Genomic DNA, 21431 nt, shown 5'->3' with positions numbered 1-21431 from the left:
GCCTCCACTCTCCACCGCTGTGAGGGCCCAAGGGGAAGTCTCGGGCCCAGTGGAGGGGGCCAGTCAGCCACGGCAGCTGCAGGTGGCTACAGTAGGGGGCAACTCGCAGGTTTTGGGACGGGGTGGCTGTGACACGGAGGTGGAACAGGGCCCACTCAGACGCCCTTGCGGGCCACCAGGGCGGAGCAGAACCACCCCACACAGCGCCACCCACCGCCCCGCGGCGCCTGCCCTGCGGGCACCGCCTGCTCTTCCCATAAGGCCTCGCGCCCGCCGGTGGGGCGGGGAGAGACTGTTTGTCGGCGCCCGCCAGAGGGCGCCGCTCGGCGGGGCGGGCTCGGCGCGTTGCCGTGGTGATGGGGGCGCGGCGCTGATTGGCCGCGGCGCGCCGGGTGTGCGGTGGCATCAGGGCGGGCGCGGTGACGTATGGGGGTGGGCGGCGGTGCCGCGGCGGAGAGCGGCGGCGCCGCGGCGGGAGGTGAGTGGGGCAAGGCCTGGGGGGAGTCGGGGGGCGCCCGGCGAGTACGGGGTCGGGACGGACACGGAAGCGCAGCGAGCACAGGGGCATGTGGGGAAAAGGCACAGGGATATGGGGCAGAGCGGAGGCTTGTGGGGGTCGTGGCGCGGGGGGACAGCAGCGATGGGGGTGTGTAGGGGCGACAGGGACATGGAGTGTGGGGCAGCAGCAATGGGCATATGTAAAGGACCAGCACCTGGGGGGTGTGGGACAGGGACATGCGATGTGGGGGGACCCAGGCATACGGTTATGAGGCGGTGGCGGTTGAGATATATGGGGGCCAGAGGCATGGGGAATGGGCCCCAGAACGTGCCGAGAACAGAGGGGAGAATGCAGAGTACGGCATGGAGGAAGGGCTGTGCCGTGTAATAGGCCATAACGAGGAGCGGGGCATGAGGCTGGGGACAGGGGCTCGCTGGGTGTGGGGAGATGGCACATGGGGGCTTGCTGAGGGTGTGGGGTGGGAGGGGCGGGGAGCTCACGGGCATGGGCCTGAGCATCAAAGAAGCAGGGAGGGACAGTGATTTGGAGCTGGGAGAGCAGGGGCACATCGGTGACTTTAGGGTTCAGGCTCTCATTCCTGCTTGGGAAATCAGGGAGAAAGGAGAATGGCACATGGCCCAAACAAGGGGACACGGGGCAGGGGTCAGTCTGCCTTTCTTCTCTCCCAGGGATGCGGTGGCAGAGGGGGAATTAATCTGTGGTTTTAGGGTACTGGTGGAGGGGTACTGCTGGGGTCTGGGAGTGGAAGAAGTGAGAGGGTCAGGATAGTTCAATGGGTGCATCAGGTGAGCGGTTGCTTGGGGAGAAAGGCTCTGAGAATCTTTTCTCATCCCTCATGTTTCCATGTCCTGCTCCTGGTTTCCCACATACATGATTGCTGTCTGTGCTGTGCTTTGTCCATCTATAAAGTACATTCATTTAATAAAGAGCCTTTATTCAACAGTGGCTCTGAAGCACTCGAGGGTTCTGCGCCGGACACTTGCCTCACCCTGTGCCATGCAGGAACGCTGGCTTGAATGTGACTCTTCATCAGCTGTAAAAGCACTTGTAAAAAGTCCTAGGTGGGAGGTAAAGGAGCATGCAGAAGCAGGTGGCAGGACCTTGAAGCAAGAGACCTAATTTTCTTTCACCTCCTGCTTCCCTCCTTTGTTTTGTTTGACCAACCTGTTGTGTTTTTTCCTTCCTTGTTGGCTAGCTCCAAGCCCTGTTGTTAACACCAGCAAGGATCCTGTTGTTATACTGCACTCTTCCTTCCCAGAGGAGGTTTGACCTTCCCTTTCTCATGTGGTCAGAAGGCCTCCTGGCCTTGCCATGCTTCCAGCAATGTGTGCACTGACTGCACTTCAAGTGGTGTTTAGCACACCTGTTTGTTTATGATCTAAGAGTTTCCAACCTATTTACCAAAGCCAGTGAATTAAGGTTCAAAACCTATTTACAAGGTAGGTGTTGTAGCATCCCTGGATGGAAAATCAGGACACAGAGAGGAAAAGCAGCTAAAAATGCAGCTTGTCAGTGGAGCAGGAGAGAAAACACTCCCTGTGAGCATCCCATCTGTGCTTTTCCCAGTCTGCCATTGACTGTGTTGCATCTGTGTGGCTTCACACAGTGTCTCAGAGTAACTTAACTCAGCCGTGGCCACCTTCCCCTTCTGCAGCTGCAGAAGGTTCTTGCACATGAGTGACAACTGCATTTGTGGGAAGGAATTGGTCTGCTGAGTCCTCACATGTTGGGAAAGCCCCAGGGAACAGGCAGAGAGGCTTTAGACATGGCTGTAGGCTCTGGGCAGTGTCCATCGTGGGGATACAGAGGGATATCAGTGTGGAAAGAAGACACAGCAGTGGCTACCTTGTAAGCCAGAGTCCCAAGACTGGTTGGTGACAATGCTGATCTGAACCAGTGAGCTGCCGGATGAAACAGGCCATGCTCTGTTTCTGCTCTGCTTGGCCCTCCTTCTGTCTTCTCTTTTCATGCAAACTCCCTTTCTGCCTTCAGCAGGGAATTCCTCTCCCCTTCTGGTTCAGGCATGCCCCAGGCAGTGCTGAACTGGGAGGTTTCTCCATGACTTTGCCATGTGTCAGCCAGGGATGCAAGAGGAGGCTCTCAGGAGGGATGTGCAGACAGGTTCCCTCCTTGCCCTGAGCTGGTGTCAGTGTTGTGTGTGCTGGCGCTGGGGCATGTCCTGGCACTGAGCTGTGAGCAGCACAGGGCGAGTCAGTAACTCAGTTCTACTGCTCAGATCTCTGGCAGCAGCAGTGCCCTGGTCTGCGACAGGAGAGCGCTCAGGGTGTGAGCTGGGTGTGATTCACGCCCTCGTTGACAGTGTCTGCCTTACCCGTGGTTACTGAACCAGGGACAGGCTTTATTGCTGGTGGAGATGAAGAAAGCCTGATGGGCCAGTGCATTTGTAATGACTTTGTTATTGCTGCTCATCAGGAAGGCCAAAGAAAAGCTTGGTCTGGGCTGTTTTAGCAAAGCTCCCTTCACTTTGGGATGAGAAGCCTGAATTCCTGTCCTGCTGTGAAAGTGAAGTTCCTGCTTGGGGTTTTCTGGTCCCCACAAAGCAGAGGGCTGGGTGCAGGACCCCAGCGCTTCCCTCGCCAGCCGACCTTTGGGCAGGCTCAACTCCGCTCCCCTCATCTGTAAACTGAGGGCAAACCTTTCCTCAGGGGCTGTGATTTTTATATCACTGACCACAAGAATCACAGAATTGTGCCCAGTATAGGGGCATGATCCCTGCTCTACTCCTGCTGGCCACATCATTGCTGATCCAGGTCAGGATGCTGGTGGCCTTTTTGGCCACCTAAACACGCTGCCAAATCATCTTCAGCTGATGTTGACCAGCACCCGCAGGGTCTTTCTCTGCTGGGCAGCTCCCCAGCCACTCTGCCCCAGGCCTGGAGTGTTGCAGGGGGTTGTTGTGACCCTAGTACAGGACCCAGCTCTTGGCCTTGTTGAACATCATGCAGTCTGCTTCAGCCTGGCCTGGTGCCTCTGCAGAGTCTCCTGCTCTCTAGCAGTGATCCTGATGTGAGTGATGGTTCAGGGCAAGGGGCTGAGGTGGCTCTGTGGATCTCACATCTGTGCTCTGCCCTCAGTGTTTGGGCACATCCATCCTGGTGCACCAGGACCCTTGGCTTTTGGGGCAGGGGTTTTGCTTTCTGTTTTTAACCTCTTCTGAGCAGCTCCAGCTCCTGGTGCTGTGTCAGACCATGGAGGTGTGCAGCACAGGGTGGGATTCCCCTTCTGCCCTGACCTTGCCCCTCTCAGCATGGGGCTGGCAATGCCAGGATCACTGCCAAAGCTGCCTGGCAGAGTCATCCCATGCTGTAGGCAGCAGTGCCTAATGAAGATGTTCCATTGGGATAGGAGGAGCAGCTAAGCCTGGGTAATGTCAGGGAGGGGACATGGGTTCAAGTAGCATCATGTTCACAACATCTCTGATGTGTGAGTCCAGTCAGTCTGCATAGCTGAGGCTAAAAATAGAGCAAATTTTCTCCAAGTCCTCTCGTTCAAAGCCTCAGAAGCCAGTTGTTTGGTTTTTTCCTCCAGTGCTGGTCTCTTAATGCTCTCCTGAGCCTGGAATTCATGGAGGGCTGTTTTCAAAGTTATCAGGAAAACCAAGAGGAGTGAATGAACTCTGTCAAGTCCTTAAGTTTCAGCCACCCAAGAGGGAAGCTCATTAAAGCTGCAGTAAGTTTCATGCATTGTCAGAAAAGCTCGGCTTCTGGCTGTGGCCCATGTGAGACAAAGGTGACATCCTGATGCTCAGAGCCTGGTGAGAGGTTGAAGCTGTCTGCTGGGGTTGCTCTACCTCCCAGTTTGCAGAGCACAGGGAAGGGGGACGGCTGTGACCGCATGCAGCAGCCGCTCCCTGCCATGCGAGGAGGCTCGCCACAGCCTGTGGGTTTGGTGTGCAGCAGAGGGAGTGTGTGTTTAAATTTCAGAGCTGCTGGATCCAGCCCAGTTCTCCTAGCAGCATAAATATCTGGCCTTCAGCACAGCCCTGGGAGCTGGCGTTGTGCTCTCTTGCAGATCCTGGCGTCTGCAGTGGGCCCTGCTGAGATGGTGACTGCGCGGCCGCGGGGGACAGGCGGATGGGGACAGCTGCCCCGCAGAGGTAACCCCTCCCTGCTGTCTGCTTGTGAACCTGGTGTGGGGAAGGTTCTGGGATTGCTTCCCACAAGCTTCACTTTCGTCCATGAGCTAAAACTTGCTTAAATTTCTTTCCAAATTTCGACTGTGTCTTACCTTTGTTCAGTCCCTGAAGATATCTTTGTGGTTGCAGGGATGAGATGTGCGTGGGGATCTCCTGGGGACTCAGTCGTAAAGGTCTTTTCCAGCCTGAACGATCCTATGATTGTGTTGTGCTGTCTCTGCTCTGGCATTTGGGACATGCACTTCCAAGGATCCTCAGAGCATGTAGAGAGGGTTTTGTGATGAGCCATATGAGGCTTTGCTGCTGGGGTTCTCTCCAGTGTGTTGCCTGCGTTCTCCTGCAGTACCTCCCGGTGCCTTTTGGGGAATATTTTGTCTGCAGCTACTGAATTACGATCTGGAAATTTGCAAATGCTGCTGGAGTGAGGAATTAGCCCAGCAAGAGCCTTTTGGGCTCCTCCATGCAGCAGGGACCTGATGGTTTTTATTGGATGAGATGATGTTAGAGTGTTTGTGCCTGGAAGGTGGTTTGCTGCCAGCACGCAGCCTGGCTTGCCCTGGCTCTGAACTTCTGGAGATGTTGGTTGATTTTTGAGGTGTGTTGGCTGCTGGGCAGCTGCCACTGCCCTTGCTGATGGCTGTGGGTTGGTCAGGCTGTGTCGCTGCATTCTTGTCGGGTGCTGCAGAACCAGCTCTGCTCTTCTGGAGTGTCGCTGTGCACAGCCTGACTCGAGACTGGGGAGGTCTGGACAAGCAGAAGTGATTTCATGGTGGGTACAAATAATCTTCTGTAGAGCCAATGGTTTTTAATATGTTACCTGAAATGTGCTCATGTTGGCAGACTGCCTAGGAAATTGTTTTCCCAAAGCAGGGTTTAGAGTGGAAGGATTGATGCCAATAGGAAGCCTTTTGGCCAAAGAAATGGTGAAAGGCATCTTTCCCAAAATAAATGTTTTGGGCTGATGTTCACCTGAGCTAGTTCATTGTTCTCATGGTTGCTGGAAGGGTTCAGAGTAGAGCTGACTCAAAATGGATCTTGGTTTCATGGTGACTTCTTGAAATGCTCTGATACTCACTGCTATCATCACAGCATCTGGGAAATGTCTGTGTCCTCCAGGGCTTGGCCAGGAGCTTGTGAACATCAGAGGTCATTTGGGTCAGGTCTTTCAGACTGGATTTGCAAAGGGTTCTGATCTGTGTGTGAGAGGGATCCCCAGGGACAGGCTCTCCCGGAGAATGTGGGGCTCATGGAGGCTGTGGTTTGCAGGGGAATCCTGGCTGGGGTGGAGGTGGCAGGGTGAAAGCACCAGTCAGAAATGTGGTGCTGGGTCAAACCAGAGCACATCTCTGGGGCTTGTGGGTAGCAGCAGCCACAGAATGTCTGTGCTCATCAGAATCATCACCCTCATGCTGCAGTTTTTGGCTTGCCTTGGACTGGGAACTGGAACTTGGAATAGCAAAACTCAGAATGTGCACATTCAGCCCCAGGAGAGATGTTGGAGGGGGACAGGGAGCACTTTGGTGCTTGGAAAGGGCAGATGAACTTTCCTACCTGAGCTGGTAGGGAAGTGTTTCTTTGATGGTCTGTTCAGAGACTTGACTCTGAACCATCTGGCTGCCTGATGAATGCCCCACTGGGGAAGGCTGTGCCAGGCTGAGGGGAGGACAGGTGAGGTGGCTTCAAAATACAAAGTGTTCTGCAGCCACCTCAGTGATGGGAACCTGAGCTCAGATCCCTGTCCTGCCCCACTTTATGCAGACAATACTTTCAATGCAGCTCTTGATTGCAAACGTGGAATATCCCTGAAAATGCCCAAATCTGCTTTTCACCTTTAAGTTGATTACCTGGACTCTGCTGGAGCTGCTGGGCCTTGAAAGCTCTTAACCTCATACAGGCTGGTGGTCAGAGACCCACATCTCTGAAAATAATTCATAGATGCATAGAATGGGTTGGGTTGGAAAGGACCTCGAAGGTCATCCAGTTCCAACCCCCTGCCATGGGCAGGGACACCTCCCAGCAGCCCAGGTTGCTCAAGGCCTCATCCAGCCTGGCCTGGAACTCCTCCAGGGAAGGGGCATCCAGAACCTCCCTGGGCAACCTGTTCCAAGTGTCTCACCACCCTGACTGTAATCCATGAGTTCTGGCATCCACAGGGCAGGTGTTAAGTTGTAGGGCTTAGGAACAGGAAGGTCCCTGGGAAAAGATTGTTGGTGAGTGGGAGCTGGGGGGCTGGAGCTTGGTGGAGCTCCCAGTAGCTGTGTTGGGATGTGGTGGTCGACTCTCTGCATACCTCTGCTGCCCTTGCCATGCTCCTGAGATGGTGCCAGGGACACAAGGAAATTGAAGAAAGGTGCTAAAGCTTTGCTCAAGCATTTTGTTTTCTAGGGGCAGAGGAAATCAAACAGTCAGAGCACCCCAGGGTCCTCTGATTGGTAAAGGAATCTTGGCAGGATGGTGCTGACATGAGCACTGCTGCTGCTGAAAATGCAGGGAAAGCTTTGTCCTTGCAGTGGGCTCTGGCTGTGTGCATCTGGCCAAAAATAGTGAGGAGATATCACTCCCCTCTGGCTCCCTGAGAGAGTGCTGAACTAGTTTTGTGTAAGGAGGTTGTCCTGATGTTCTCTGGAGTTTTCCATGCAGTGACATCTGCAGCCAGACTCAGACTCCCTCTTTTTCCTGCTTGGTGGTTGGAATGGAGACGCAGTGACCATGCTGATTTGTTCTCACCACGCTGGTGGCTCCCAGGCCCTGCTGAATCATCTGAGCTTGTGCCTGGTCATAATCACTACCTGTCAGCTGCCTCCCAGGATCAGCACAGCATGGCTGCTGCCCAGGATGTTTTGCTAAGGTCTACAAACCCAGCAGCACTCCTGGGAGCCCATAAAGCTCACAGCCTGGTGGGGTTTAGTGTTCCTTCTGGTTAGCCCATGGGGTTTAAATCTGTGGGATCTCAATATCTGGCACTGCCAAGAGGCAGAGGCTGGCAGCTGGTTCTGTGGGCATTCTGCTGGGTCTGGGAGCAGTGCCAGCCTAGCAATAAACTTCCTGGCTGCTGGGTGCTCAGCTCCAGTCAGCAAGCTGCATGGATGGATCTGCAACCTGGCCTGCTGCTGCTGTCCTACACCTCCCTGCTTCTCTGAGGAGCTTCTGGCCCCACATCCAAAGCAGGGGTGACACTTGCTGGTAACACTGAGGCTTTGAGGAAAGCTAAGCTGGGTCCCAGTGAGGGCAGCAATGCCGAGCGCCGGCCATGCTGGCTGCCAGCAGTGCTCCTGTGCAGCTTGCTCCAGTTGGTGCTTTCCTGGTTGAACATCCTGTGCCCACTGTTTGCCTTGGACAGTCTGGCTGCTGTTCCTGTGCACTGCTCCCTCCCCAGCCGTGTTCTAGAGTTACTGATGTTCCTGAAACCAGATCCCTCCACGTGGCCTGCTCCAGTTCGGGAGGACGAGGGGTCCCTCAGCCAGCCCTCCAACAGGAGGGCTTCAGGAGTTTGGGAAGCAGCAGCTTAAAGTGGTTCAGTGCTTCTCTGAGCCACCAGCCTCCTCTGGGACGGGGAAGGAAAGGGGATTGTGTCCCATACAGCCTCTCTGGCACTTCCAGGGGAGCAGGGATGTGAAAGCTGGCACTGGCACTTATGGAGCAGCAGTGGAGCACAGATAGGAGATACAGGGCTGGGTGGTGAGTCCCTACTGGGAGATGGGAAGAAGCTCATGGATTCAGAGTCCCTGTGGACACTTAACCATCCTGGCAGCTGGGTGCAAGCCACTCTGTGCTGTCTCCGCAGTCCTGTTGCCATTGCCACAGCTTCACCACCACCTCTGCTGTGCCCTGGGAGTGATCCTCTCTCCTTACCAGACTTAATGATCTTCTCAGATAGCACCACTTCTCCACAGCTTCCAGCTCTGAGAAGCCCTGGTGGTGTCACTTTTCTAGTACCTGCTTGTTCCCTGGCTGTGGTCCTTGTTCCAGTGTGTCAGCCATGTGCCCCTCCTGTCCCTGGGTGCTGTGGGCTGCCCTGAGTTGACAGCACAACACAAATAATATCCATTTGCTGTGGTAGTTGACAGCACCACACAACACCTGAAGGGATCCTCCAGGAAGACTGCAGAGGGACCTATTGTGAGGGTGTCTAGAGACAGGACAAGGGGGAATGGTTTGGAGCTGAGGGAGAGCAAGGTTAGACTGGATCTGAGGAAGAAGTTCTTCAGTGCCAGTCTGCTGAGACTCTGGCACAGGCTGCCCAGGGAGGCTGTGGCTGCCTCCTGCCTGGGGGTGTTCAAAGCCAGGCTGAATGAGGCCTTGAGCACCTGAGTCTAGTAGAGAGGTGTCCCTGCAAACGGAGGTTGGAGTGGATGGTCTCGGAGGTCCCTTCCCTGAGCCATTCCATCATTCCATGATCTGCCAGGATTATTTGCTGAAAGCAATCCTGGAAGTACTTGCTCTAGGAGTGTACAACGGGAGGAGGAGGTCACAAGCAGGGGCAGGGAGCCAGGCTCAGGAGCATGACTGCAAACAGGTGTCAGGATCCATCCCTCAGGAGCCAACATAGGTGCCTGGCACTGAGATGTTCCTCTGTGCTCCCAAAGCACAGCTCTGAGCTCATGCAGCAAGGAGGGGATCAGGAAGGAAGCACTCTGAGTCCTGAGGGTGAGGGTTTTGGTGGAGTCTCTTTGATGATGAAGGACGTGGAGGTGTGGGGGTTGCCAGGATTTACTGAAAGTAGGAGTTTGGCTAAAGGGTAGCAGCTGCTCAGCCCTTCACTGCTTCTGCTGCTACTCCTTCTATGTGAGGCAGTCACAGAGCCCATCAGAGTCTGAAGAGGGCAGGGAGTCCCCCTGATGCACAGGTGTGTGGGGATGGTTGGTGGAGAGGCATTGACCCCTCCACCAGCATCTGCTGTCTCACGATTTCAGACCACATCTGATGTGTGCTGGAGCCAGGGACATCAGCAGCTCCTAGAAGATGAACTGAAAGAGAAGAGCAGCCTGTCAGACCTCTTCTGAACGTGGTTGGGAGTTGTGGTGGTTTGAAAGGAAAGGCTCTGCTTTCCCTCCCCCACTGAGAAAGAGACCACGGCTAAACCCAGTCGGAGAAATGAGATTATATTTTACAAGGAAACAGATTCTATGTAACACAACAAATACAGGGATTTTACAATATATACAGGAATATACAGCAAATGAACTCAACCAGAAACCAGACCCCCCACAGAGGGGGCTTCCCCCTGTGCCCCCTTCAACCCCCTACCTCCCTTCTCCCCCAAAAGAGGTAGAAGAAGAGATGAGGACAGTTAACAGGGCAGGAAAAGAATAGAGGCCTTGCACAGGGAGTTAGTATCTTATCTTAGTTGGCCAGAATCCCAGAAGCAGATCCAGCCGAAAGGGACAGCAAAGGAAGGAAGACTGAGAGAAAGTTCCCAGCTCCCCCGGGTCCAATCTGACCTCCCACAATCCTTGGCCAATGAAATTCGTTTAGAATACCAAAATATTTTACAAACATTTAGCCAGTGTGCCCCTTTCTTAAAGGCACAGCATCAAACGGCCACAGGAGTTCATAGCCCGAAGTCTGACATACCTGTGGTTCTGTGATGGCTCTCTGAAGAAACCCAGCCCAGGCAAGAACACAGGAAGTTGCTTTGGGAGCAAAATTCCATGCCCTGGTCTGGGAGCCAGTGTCAGTGGTGGTAAAAAACGAGAAGCAGCTGTCAAGTTCCATAACCTTTTCAACTTACTTCTGTTATTTTTCCTCTCCTCGGTGTCCAGGAATGGAGGGAATTAGGCCATGTGGTAAAGGTGTGACTCGTTTTGGCAAGCCTGGCTGCTCAAGAGCAGCAGGGAATCTCCTGCACCCTCTGTCACGTCTTCCTGAGTAATGAGCAGCAGCAGGGCAATAGCAGCTCTGGTAGCACCCTGCTGCCTCCTCAGCTGGGCTTGTCCTGGGTGAAACACAGAAAGCCCATGCAATGAGCAGTGCTGGAGGGAAGATCACAGGGCTGGGGCAGATGCTTCCAAGGTGACAGTCTGCCCCTGAGTGTCAGTGCTGGCCAGGGCTGCGGGGAAGAATGACTCCTTGCTGGCTCTAGTAGTTTCTTCCCTCATGTAGGTTGCCTTATGGCCAAGACTTTGAGCAAGGGAGGAAGCACTTCGATAGTAAGTGCTGCTGAGCTGTCGTTAGCTAATGAGGGCAGTTGCTGATCTTTCAGGAGCTAAACCAAACATGATTTCAATGTTTGTCTCTCCTGGTTTGTGCACTTAATTACCTTCCCTGTATTGCAGCATCTGCTCAGCTCTTACTTGGCTTTTCCTAGTAGCAGCTGATGTGTAGCAGGAGAAGGAACAGAAACTGGTGCTTGATCAGGAGAAGCAGTGACACGACCCAAGGGATGGCTGCAAATAAGTGGCAAGCAACATTTTTTTTATGTTCAGGCTTTGTTTATAAATTCAGTCTGTGCCACATCCCAGAACTCTGTACGCAGAGGCCGACTTCTCACCTCACCTTCCAAGAGATCTCGCTTCTGCACAGAGCTGACAGTGCTGCCTTCTTGCAGCACTGAAGGTTTGTCTCCTTTTAACTTTCACTGCAGTTTGTTGGGGCTTTCACCCCCTCCTGTTGTGCCACATCTCTCCTCCCACCCCCAGCATATGGTTTAGCTTGGCATAGATGCCAGTCTCTACTAACAGTAAAGGCAAACCTGTTGCCCATGCTGCTTCCAGTGTGGGCGCAGGGCAGTCAGCAGGCATCTGCCCAAGCCCAGAGCCAGCAAACAGCCACCCGTGGCCGGCTGCATGCTCCCAGGAGGAGGCTTCTGGCTCAGCCAGGGTTTTGCTGAAGCTTCTTGGAGTGGGGATTGATGCAAGGGCAGAGCGAGCCAGGAGATCCTTGCCCTCCTGTGGGAAGAGGAAGGGAAACAGCTTAGGCAGATCCTCTGGAGAGGCTGAGGAAGGAATTCACAGTCCCTGTGCTTGTTTCCATCCCTACCCTGCCACAGCTGCCAATGGAAAAAGGGGGGTGGTTTATGCCAGGCAGGAATCTGCCCTGCTGCAGCTTGAAGCTGGTGTGCCAAGCTCTGACATGGGGCCTTTGAGCCAAGGGGAGGAGATCAAGCTCTGCCTGCTGGCAGCTGGCTGTGGAGGCACCAAATAGATAGAGAAGTTCTGAGGTTAAGGTGAGCCCTTCGGCCATCCTCTGCCATCCCCAGTGCTGTGGCAATCCTGCCCATAGCCACATTGCCAGGGCAGGTCCATCCTTGCACTTGGACAAGCCTATGGGGAATTGCAGCTTCCCAGGATACCTCGAGGACTCTGAACCACAGGGCTCATGCAGGAACAGAGGAGGTCTGGAGGGGAGGGCTTGGGTGTATTCTCTTGGAGGCTCCTGCCAGGCCAGCTCCCCCACGCTGAGGTGCATGGGGACAGACCATGCCCTGCCTTTCACCCGGGTGGTGCTGCCCTGGCCTTTCATCTGCTGAGGGCAGTGGCTGAAGTCAGTCCCTTTTGTCCTCCTCCTCTGCCTGTCTCTGTTGTTTGGAGAGCAGGGGAACAGCCAAGGGGAAGGCAGGTGTGCAAACAGCTCTTGCAGCTTCTCTCTGCCCAGGCCCCTGTACTCTTGACCTGCAAGGAGATATTAAAACAATGATTAGCCTTCTGCTCTAGGGCTCTCCAGCTGCTCTTGAAGGGTGGGATCCAAATCCTTCCTGTAATTCCTGGATGCACCTGGAGAGCCTTGGCTGGAGCCTGCGTGCATCTCACCCTCTGCTTTCCCGCTTCTCTGGCCTGACCAACTCCAAGCCCAGTGCTGGGGCTGGGTTTTGGGGAGCGAGCTGCATGTCACAAACTCGCTGCCCTCCTGGGAGTGCGCAGCCCTGAGTGGACCCAGTGGATGGATGACAGCGTGCCAGGGATGCAGCAGAGGGAATGTGCCCATGTTATCCAACAGGAATGTGCCACAAGGCATCTGGGGTGAAACAGAGGTCTCTCTCTGTAGTGAGTTTAAAGCAAGTGGCCTGTGCTGGATGCCGGAGACAAAGGAGAGCTAATGAGAAGCTCGTTAATCTGCTACTGGATGTGTTTTCTGCTGTAGTCTGGTTTCTCCTGCCACAAACTTCCCCCCACTGTCTGCTGTTCCAGGCAAAAGCCTTTCCCTGCTCTTTGTGCACTCATGTCTATTTAGCCTCCTCACTACCCTCCAGCTCTCATGAGGAGGTTTTCCTGCCCATGTGCCACGTCCCAGCATGCAGGATGTGTGAGAGGATACCAAGGATAACACAGCCCTTCAATGGTCCATTAGTGCTTCTCAGAAGCACAGGGAGGGAGCAGAGCTCTGCTCTTGTCTGAGCAACCCTCTACCTCCTGCTGCCTCCAGCACCCCTCCTTGATGCAGTTCCACCTCCTGGATTCTGAATTCCAGGTGTTGGGGGAAAACCCAAAGCCCAGCTCCGGGAGGTGTCTTATGTGCTGGCTCTGTGACATGTTTGCATTCAACCTCCTGCTGGCAGCTTTTGTGCCCTCCTTCAGCTCCTTCCTTCCTGTTGCAGGGAGCTCTAACCCTGCTCGGTGCTGACACCTTGCTTAGGAATCCAAGTTGCTGGCTGTGGCTCAGGCTTGAAGTGCCAGGCAGGAGGGTCTGCTGTGGGAAGGAAAACTAGCCCAGGAGTCCTGGGTCACTCCTGCCCTCCCCCAGCAAGCCCTGTGCGGTGCTGTCAGCCTGACCTCAGTGCCAGGCAAGGTTAGGGATGAGGCACTTGGTGCCATGGTTTAGTTGATCAGCTGGTGCTGGGTGATAGGTTGGACTCGGATGATTTCAAAGGTCTTTTCCAACCTGCTTAATTCTGTAGTCTGTAGGTGTGGGTCACAGACCATCCTAGCTAGTCCTGGCTGAGGGTCATTCTTGAACCAGTTGTTTGCTTGCTTCACTCTGATGCAGACTGGAAGATGCTGCATCAGTTGAACTTGTGCCTGGAAATGGAGCTTTCCCTGGTTGAAGCTGGATATCAGAGGCTTTTCTGATGGATACTTTCCGTTCAAAAATCCCTCCTTCAAGGAAGTGGATGCAACTCTGCATAAACAGGGCTTCAGATGCTTAGTTGCTCCAGCAAGAGTCGGTTTAAAAATCAAGCTCTGGAGTTAAGTGAGTGCTGGGGTGCTGCGACGGGAGCTGGCTGCTCCGGTGAGATCTGTCATGGTGAGGTGGGAAGGGCTCTGCCGTGCTGCTGGCACACAGCTGGAGGTTTTCGTGAGCTGTCTGGGATGGTCTCAGGCAAACAAGCGGCGGAAGCGCGGGGGGAGGCCGCGGCCGTTCCTGCCACAGGAAGCCTGGGATTAGGACGGGGCTGGGCTGCGCGGTGCCGCGGAGACGCTGCCGGACCCCGCGGCGGAGCGGCAGCAGCGCGTCTGGCCCAAAGGCTCTTGGCCGGGGAGCTGCAACCAGTTACAACACGACCGGTGCAAGTAAACGCAAAGGCTGCAACTGCAGCACTGCGATGGGAAGCAGCAGGAGCACGGGAGCCGGCAGGAAGCCGTCGGTCTGAGACGGTTTGGACAGTTTGGGGGCTTTCAGCCACTGCCTGCTGCTGTACCGTGCCCTGCTCCCCCAGCATCTCCTACCCACACGCACAGAGCCCTCGGAGGAGCTCTGCCCTTCTGCCCAAACCCCTCTGGTGATGTTGGTTCTGTCAGACCCTGGCCTTGGCTACCACTGTGACATCCTGGGATGCCAGCAGCTCTGGGGGATGTTGTCTGGAGCAGTCTGGGGAGCCCTGAGTGGTGTCTGAGCTTTAAATAAGATTCTGGTGGAGTTTTGCTGTCTTGAGTCCTACGGGGTGTTTATGCCAAAATGACTTGTAAAGGCTCCAGGTACTGCTCGTGCCCCTGGATGAGGAAGGAAAGCTGAGCAGGGCTAGAGCCATAGAATCATTTGTGTTGGAAGAGACCTTTTAAGATCATCATCTCCAACCCTTAATCTGGCACTGTCAGGTCACCAGCAAACCTTGTCCCTCAGCACCACATCTACAAGGCTTTGAAACCCTTCCAGGGATGGGGACTCCACCACTGCCCTGGGCAGCCTGGGCCAGGCCTTGACAACCCTTTTGGGGAATAAATTGTTCCTCATGTCCAACCTGAGTCTTGCCTGGCACAACCTGAGGCTGTTTCCTCTCGTTCTACTGCTCGTTGCTTGGGAGAAGAGACCAACCCTCACCTGGCTCCAACCTCCTTGCAGGAAGTTGTAGAGAGCCATAAGGTCCCCCCTTAGCCTCCTTTTCTCCAAACAACCCCAGTTCCCCCAGTAACACCAGTGTGGTTACAGCTCTGCTGCTGAGGTGCTCAGTGTGAATCCCGTTGCCAGCAGACCTGGCTCATTTCTCCTGTCCCACAGGCTAGCAGGAACAGTCTGGTAGGGTCCGTCTCGGCTAGATGCGGATGATGCCAGAGCTATGACAGGGACTGCAGTCTTGGCACTGAGGGGTGATCAATTATGGAACAACTACAGGAGGAAGTACCTGAGGTCAAGGAAGAGGAGGAGGAAGAGACAGTGATAGTGGCGAGCGGAGCCTCGGATCCAAGTGGAGGACCAGACAGCTCGCTGCCATCGAGCAGCTACACAGGTGAGTGGGGCCCGGGGAGCTCCTCTGTCCTGGGAACAGGCAGGCCTGCAGCAGTGTGCTTAGCTTGCAAGGCCAGAGGACCTGCCTGGGAGAGGAGTTTGGCTTGTTTTAATCTCTTCCCTTTGAGAGATAATGCATCAAGAGCAAAGTTCTGGAGAGGCTTGTTCTTTCCTCTGTGGTCACAGCCCAGCCTTTGGCGGCAAGCTGGGAGAGGGAAATTGAAGGACAGGCCAATGCCATTGTGCTCCAGAGCAAGGGGCTCCCGGGGTGCCTGGCAACGTGTCCCTGCCCACCACTTGAAGTCCTCAGTGCAAACTGATTGTAGGAGCTGGGGAAGAGGGTTTGTTGCTCCTGAAGAGGCTATTCCAGAAATTTGCCATTTGGGTTTCCTTGCCTAGACATGAGTGCTGAAGGGAAGAAAACAGTATTGAGGTGGATTCTCTCAGCTGCTGGGGGCACTCTTGGCTCTGTGCATGACATCTGCCTGCAGCCAGCGCCTGATCTTGAAGGTTAACTCCCCAGATGCAACCTCAGTGCTGGATGTCCCTTACCAGCCCCATGGCTGGCAGAGTTAAACATGATGCCAGGTTTGTGGCTGCCACAGCAAAGGACACCCTTCTCTGTGTGTCTGCAGACCTCTCGCAGAGCTCCTCTCCCTCCCTGTCAGACCAGCTGCAGATGGGCTGCGAGGAGGCAGCCTTGGGAGCGCTGAACGTGGAGTGCAGGGTGTGCGGGGACAAGGCCTCGGGGTTCCACTATGGTGTCCACGCCTGCGAGGGCTGCAAGGTATGGATGGCCGGGGGAAGCTGGGCTCTGCAGTGCCAGGCAGAGGTCAGACCCCAGGGACCACACTGTCTCTTCAGACAAGCAGATTTCCAGCAAAACAGGGGTGTGGGATTGAGGGACTGTGAAAAAAAATCATTTGCAACCTGTCCAGAGGGTGCGGGGAGTACAGGCAGGCATGGAAGTGCTGTCCTCTGGGAGGCAGCAGCGTTGCACGTGGCCCAGATCTTGCCCCATCATCTTCACTTTGTTAGGCAAATACCTCCATGCCCACCCGGGAACCCCAGCTTTGCTGTTAAGGATGTTCTCAGTGCTGCAGATGAGCAGTGAGCTGCCTTTGTTCCCGTCGGGATCAGTGGCTGCAGTCTGGATGTGCCTCTGAAATCCTTTCTCCCGCAGCAGATGCCAGTGGGGCTGCGATAGTGGCTCAGGGCCTGCCAGACATTCCTGCAGGCTGGGGCCAGCCCGTGGCTTGTTCCTCTGTCCCTCCCTGCTAGCTGCCTCCAGTATGGCACACGGGCTGGCACCACACCAGTGGACCACGGGCTCCCTTCTACAGACCCCTTCTACCACCGCACCACCTCTCCTTGAGACAGAGACTCTGCTTGTGTCAGAGGGACCCAGAGCTCCCCCTCCTCACTCAGCTGACCCTCCACGAGGCTGCTGGGGACAAAAAAACAGCCTGGTCCCAACCCTCCAGTGCTAATTCTGCTGTTCTCTTGTTCCCCTGCTGCCCCTGCTCTGTGTCCCGCTCCGTACCACCTGCCCACAGGGCTTCTTCCGCCGGACGATCCGCATGAAGCTGGAGTACGAGAAGTGTGAGAGGAGCTGCAAGATCCAGAAGAAGAACAGGAACAAGTGCCAGTACTGTCGCTTCCAGAAGTGCCTCTCGCTGGGCATGTCACACAATGGTGCGTGGCACTGCTGCCTGCCACGGGGCTCGCTGCCCCCTCTCAAGGGTTTGCTTCATCCCACAGCTCTCTGCTTGCCAGGAGGAGATTGTCTTTCAAACAGTGCTTTGGGCCTTTAGCTATTCATCCCCTTTGTCTGTATGAAAAGGGGGTGCCCATTCAGGTCAGGTCAGATGGGGCCTTGAGCAAGCTGGTCTAGTAGGAGGTGTCCCTGCCCATGGTAGTGGGGTTGGAACTGGATGATCTTTGAGGTCCCTCCCAGCCCAAGCCCCTCGGTGGTTCCCGCTGTGCAGGCTGGCTGCTGGCACATGGCTGTGCTTTATGGGCTGACCCAGAGGAAACTGGACACAGATTGCTCTTCTGTGCTGAGATTATTGATCTTCAGGTGTAATCGTGTTCCTGGCCAAACCAAGGTGTTTATGTGGGAAGCAGGGTTTGGGAAAGGGCCTGAAGCTTAGGGGCTGTGTTGGTGAGGGTGGCAGTAATGGGGCTGGTTTATGAAGGTGTTGATGTTGGAGGGGTTGCAGGGGTATCATGTTGTGTAGCTGGAGGTGTTCACCAGCAGACCTCTGACTGTGATGGCAAAGCAGGCTGCTGCCTCCCTGGATGTGTCTCTTGGAGTCACTGCCAGTGTCCTGACACTCCACTTTTGCTCCCCCTGCAGCAATCCGCTTTGGCCGCATGCCAGAGGCAGAGAAGAGGAAGCTGGTGGCAGGGCTGACAGCCAGTGAGGTCAGCTGCCAGAACCCACAGGTGGCCGACCTGAAAGCTTTCTCCAAGCACATCTACAATGCCTACCTGAAAAATTTCAACATGACCAAAAAGAAGGCGAGAGGCATCCTGACCGGGAAGGCCAGCAGCACCCCAGTGAGTTCCTTCCCTGAGGCAGGTGGGGTTGGCTGTGCCCGGTGTGCGGGGCCGGTTCCCTGGGAGGTGCTGCGGGTGTCCTCCTGTAGTTCTGCCACATGCAGCAGTTCCCAGCTGCAGCCAAGTGCAGATCCCACATGTCCCGCCCCTCGCTGGGAACATTCCCATTGCTCTGCACACTTGGGCTGTGGTTGGCAGGCACAGAATGCCTGGCACTGCCAGTCCCAGGGCGGGGACACAACACACAGGGCTGGCAGATGCCAGTCTCCTTGGCAGAGTTGGTGTCTCAGGTCCCTGCAGCGGGGTCCTGACCACTTGCTTCTTTCTCAAGCAGCCTTTTGTGATCCACGACATGGACACCTTGTGGCAGGCAGAAAAGGGACTGGTGTGGAAGCAGCTGGTGAATGGCATTCCCCCCTACAAGGAGATCGGGGTGCATGTCTTCTACCGCTGCCAGTGCACCACGGTGGAGACTGTGCGGGAGCTCACCGAGTTCGCCAAGAGCATCCCCAGCTTCGTAGGCCTCTACCTGAACGACCAGGTGACGCTGCTGAAGTACGGGGTGCACGAGGCCATCTTCGCCATGCTGGCCTCCATCATGAACAAGGACGGGCTGCTGGTGGCCAACGGGAACGGCTTCGTGACCCGCGAGTTCCTGCGCAGCCTGCGCAAGCCCTTCAGCGACATCATGGAGCCCAAGTTTGAGTTTGCCGTCAAGTTCAACGCGCTGGAGCTGGACGACAGTGACCTGTCCCTCTTCGTGGCTGCCATCATCCTCTGCGGAGGTGAGCGGGCAGACTCGGCCAGGCAGCAAGGGGCCTGTTTGGGGTGGGCTGAGCTGCAGCTGGCCTTGAGGTCAGCCATGGGTGTCTTGGGTGAAAGAAGTGAAACCAAAGCTTCTCTGTGGCGGTGACACCTAACAAGCTTGGACCTTCTACCAAGGAGCATAGAAGTGGAAGTGTTCAAAGCCAGGCTGGACAGGGCCTTGAGCAGCCTGGTCTAGTAGGAGGTATCCCTGCCCATGGCAGGGGGACTGAAACTAATTGATCTTAAGGTCCTTTTGAATCCAAAGCAGTCTGGGATTCCATGATTCTGTAAGTGGCATCTCCTTCTTCCATGCTGCTGTGGGCTGTGTTGTCTCCCCTTGCCTAGATGAGGGCAGAGCCATGGTGGGTGGGCTGCAGTTCCCCAGTGGGGAGCATGTGCTTTGGAGGGCTGTACCCTAATGCTACAGCTACCGTGCTTCCCCTGCACAGATCGTCCTGGCCTGATGAACGTGAAGCAGGTGGAGGAGATCCAAGACAACATCCTGCAGGCACTGGAGTTTCACCTGCAGTCCAACCACCCCGATGCCCAGTACCTCTTCCCCAAGCTGCTGCAGAAGATGGCTGACCTGCGGCAGCTGGTGACAGAGCATGCCCAGCTGGTGCAGAAGATCAAGAAGACAGAGACAGAGACATCTCTGCACCCTCTTCTGCAGGAGATCTACAAGGACATGTACTAAGAACCTGTTATTTATGAGAATGAAGCCATGGATTCACACCAAGACTTTGTACAGAAACAAAGAAAACCTTTCCCCATGTCTTCCATTTCCTTCTGGAAACTTCTCTCCCTGACCCTGACGTATGGTACGCAGGGGCGAAACGCCGCGAGGCAGCCACCAGCTGCTGGGCCAGGCCTTCCGTCACCCACCCTGGCACCTCCACAAAAGCAAACCATAAGCTACTGTTTCTGTGGCCACAGCCCTTCAGCTGCTCCCTGGGGCCTCTGGAAGGGTTCACATGACCCAGACACAGGGTTTCTGTGGCAGCCTGGGGGCAGTGAGGGGAGCTCTGGTCCTTAGGAGACCTCAGCACAGCACAGGTGTCTGGCAGGGCCAGCAGCAGCACTCAGAGCTTGTCTTCATTTTGTTTCTCTTATTGCACTCCAGATGTAGAGTCCTGAGCTGCCCAGTGCAGGACTTGTGGTGAAAGGATGCTCTGCACTTTCCTGAGGAAAAGCCAGAGATGGGTAGGGCTGTCCTAGCAACAGACCCTTGGCTTCAGCCCCTGCTTCCTGTCTCCCAGAGGGGACTGTGTGACCTCTGCCTTCCCCCACGGGCTGTGTGGGAGCCCTTGCTTTTGGTACCCCAGTTTCAGAGGGAGCCTGCCCCTCAGTGCCTCAGTATGAGAAAAGGAGGGATGGGGAGATGGGAAGGAAAAGAGTTGACTCAAAAATTCCCTGTCTGTGCTTCCCTCCCAGGCTGTCCTGTGCAGGCTTGAGTCATAGAAAGGTCTGTGCAGGGCTGGGGGCAGGCCTAGGTCAAGAACAAAGCCACAGCCAGGCCATGGTGCTCATGATGCTGAGAGGGCCTTGACCTGCCTGTCAACTGCCCTGCCTCAGTTTCCCCTCTGGGAAAAGGAGCTGGGTTGTCACCTCCTGGGAGCAGGAGCACAAGGGTTTAGTGGTGCACAGGGAGAGGGTGGGATGCTCACTGAGCAGGAGCTTCCTGGCAAGCGCAGCTGGCGCGGGGAGGCTGCCCTGTCCTCCGGTGTCGCCATCCTGAGTAAGGGACAGCTCCAGGCTTTGGGGTCTACCTAAACCCAGAGCCCTTCTGGGACTTTAGCTCATATCTCCTCACAGCTGCAGTGAAAGGCTCCAGTGCCACCTGTGCCCAGCACCCTTGAAGGGGGAGGAGGCCTCCAGGAGAGCAGAGGGATGCAGGAAGGGCTCGGTGCCCTCTCAGGACAATGGTGTCTGACCTAAGAAGTGGCACTTACTCGTGGGCCCCATCCAGCAGCAGCCTTATTAAAATACTGGCATGCCCAAGGAGCGGTGGTGGGTTGGGTTTGGTTTCTCTCCCTCCTTTCCAGTAGATTTTCCTGGTGCAATAATTCCTTCAAAAAGCCCAAGGGGATTGCTCCAGGCATCCCCTCCCTGTCACAGGCTTGTCTGGTCCCAAACTCACCCTGCTGCTGCCCCCCAGCTCCTTGCCATGCCTCAGTTTCCCTGCCCACTACCCCCCAGCCCCTTCCCCTCCCTACCTCGCAGGGGTCTCGTGAATTACCGTTTCTAAAGCACTTTGAAGCCCTCTCAGGGCAGGCACTGGGGGCTGCATGTGCTGGATGTGTGCTGGATGGAGCCTGAAGGCCCTGCTGGCAGCCCTGCCGTGGCTGGCGCGTGGCACTTGCGTGCTCAGCACCTGGGGAACTTTGTGCTCTTCCCTCCTCGACAGTGTAACAACCCTCAAACTGAAATGTCTATTTTTGCTAGAAGGACAAACCTCCAAGTGTTTTTAATAATATAAACAGTGTCCACAGACTGACTTAAATAAATCCAAACTAAATATTTAAGGATCTTCTAGCATCCAGTGTTTCTCCATGGGCTTGCTCTTGAACCCTGGGGGGCTGTCCCTGGAGGGGTTTCCAGCAAAGGCGATGGGAGCTGCTGTGATCACCAGGGGCTTGAGGAACTACAACTGGGAGGAGTGGCCGAGACCCTGTCTGGCTGTGCTGCTGTTCAGTGAGACCTGGCCAGGCTTAAGAGCTGGGCAGAAGGAACCTCATGAAGTTCTGCCAGGACAAAGGCAGGGTCCTGTCCCTGGGGAGGAACAAC

At 55.4% G+C, this 21431-nt stretch overlaps 1 protein-coding gene across 5 annotated transcripts; it reads left to right on the top strand.

The window, feature by feature from the left end:
- Positions 1-428: 428 nt before the first annotated feature.
- Positions 429-20286, top strand: PPARD (peroxisome proliferator activated receptor delta). 5 transcript variants are annotated; one of them, XM_054176231.1, is made up of 8 exons: positions 429-478; positions 4553-4637; positions 15162-15276; positions 15911-16062; positions 16832-16970; positions 17635-17837; positions 18169-18622; positions 19094-20286. In XM_054176231.1, the coding sequence occupies exons 4-8, from the start codon at positions 15955-15957 to the stop codon at positions 19339-19341; spliced, it is 1152 nt and encodes a 383-aa protein (XP_054032206.1). In that variant the 5' UTR covers positions 429-478; positions 4553-4637; positions 15162-15276; positions 15911-15954; the 3' UTR covers positions 19342-20286. The 5 variants fall into 5 exon arrangements, with proteins under 5 accessions (XP_054032206.1, XP_054032204.1, XP_054032205.1 ...); XM_054176229.1 differs by having other exon boundaries at positions 15048-15276; XM_054176230.1 differs by lacking the exon at positions 4553-4637 and having other exon boundaries at positions 433-478; positions 15048-15276.
- The last annotated feature ends 1145 nt before the right edge of the window (positions 20287-21431 follow it).

Source organism: Dryobates pubescens, chromosome 35 (genome assembly GCF_014839835.1).
Source record: "Dryobates pubescens isolate bDryPub1 chromosome 35, bDryPub1.pri, whole genome shotgun sequence".
Lineage (NCBI taxonomy): Eukaryota > Metazoa > Chordata > Aves > Piciformes > Picidae > Dryobates > Dryobates pubescens.
This window is presented reverse-complemented; position numbering and strand designations above follow the sequence as displayed.

Excerpts from the sequence above, each read along its gene's own strand:
- PPARD (XM_054176229.1), top strand. The coding sequence starts at position 15,147 with ATGGAACAACTACAGGAGGAAGTACCTGAGGTCAAGGAAGAGGAGGAG. Across the intron at positions 15,277-15,910 it reads GCCATCGAGCAGCTACACAG|ACCTCTCGCAGAGCTCCTCT; the intron begins GTGAGTGGGGCC and ends GTGTGTCTGCAG. Across the intron at positions 18,623-19,093 it reads TGCCATCATCCTCTGCGGAG|ATCGTCCTGGCCTGATGAAC; the intron begins GTGAGCGGGCAG and ends TCCCCTGCACAG.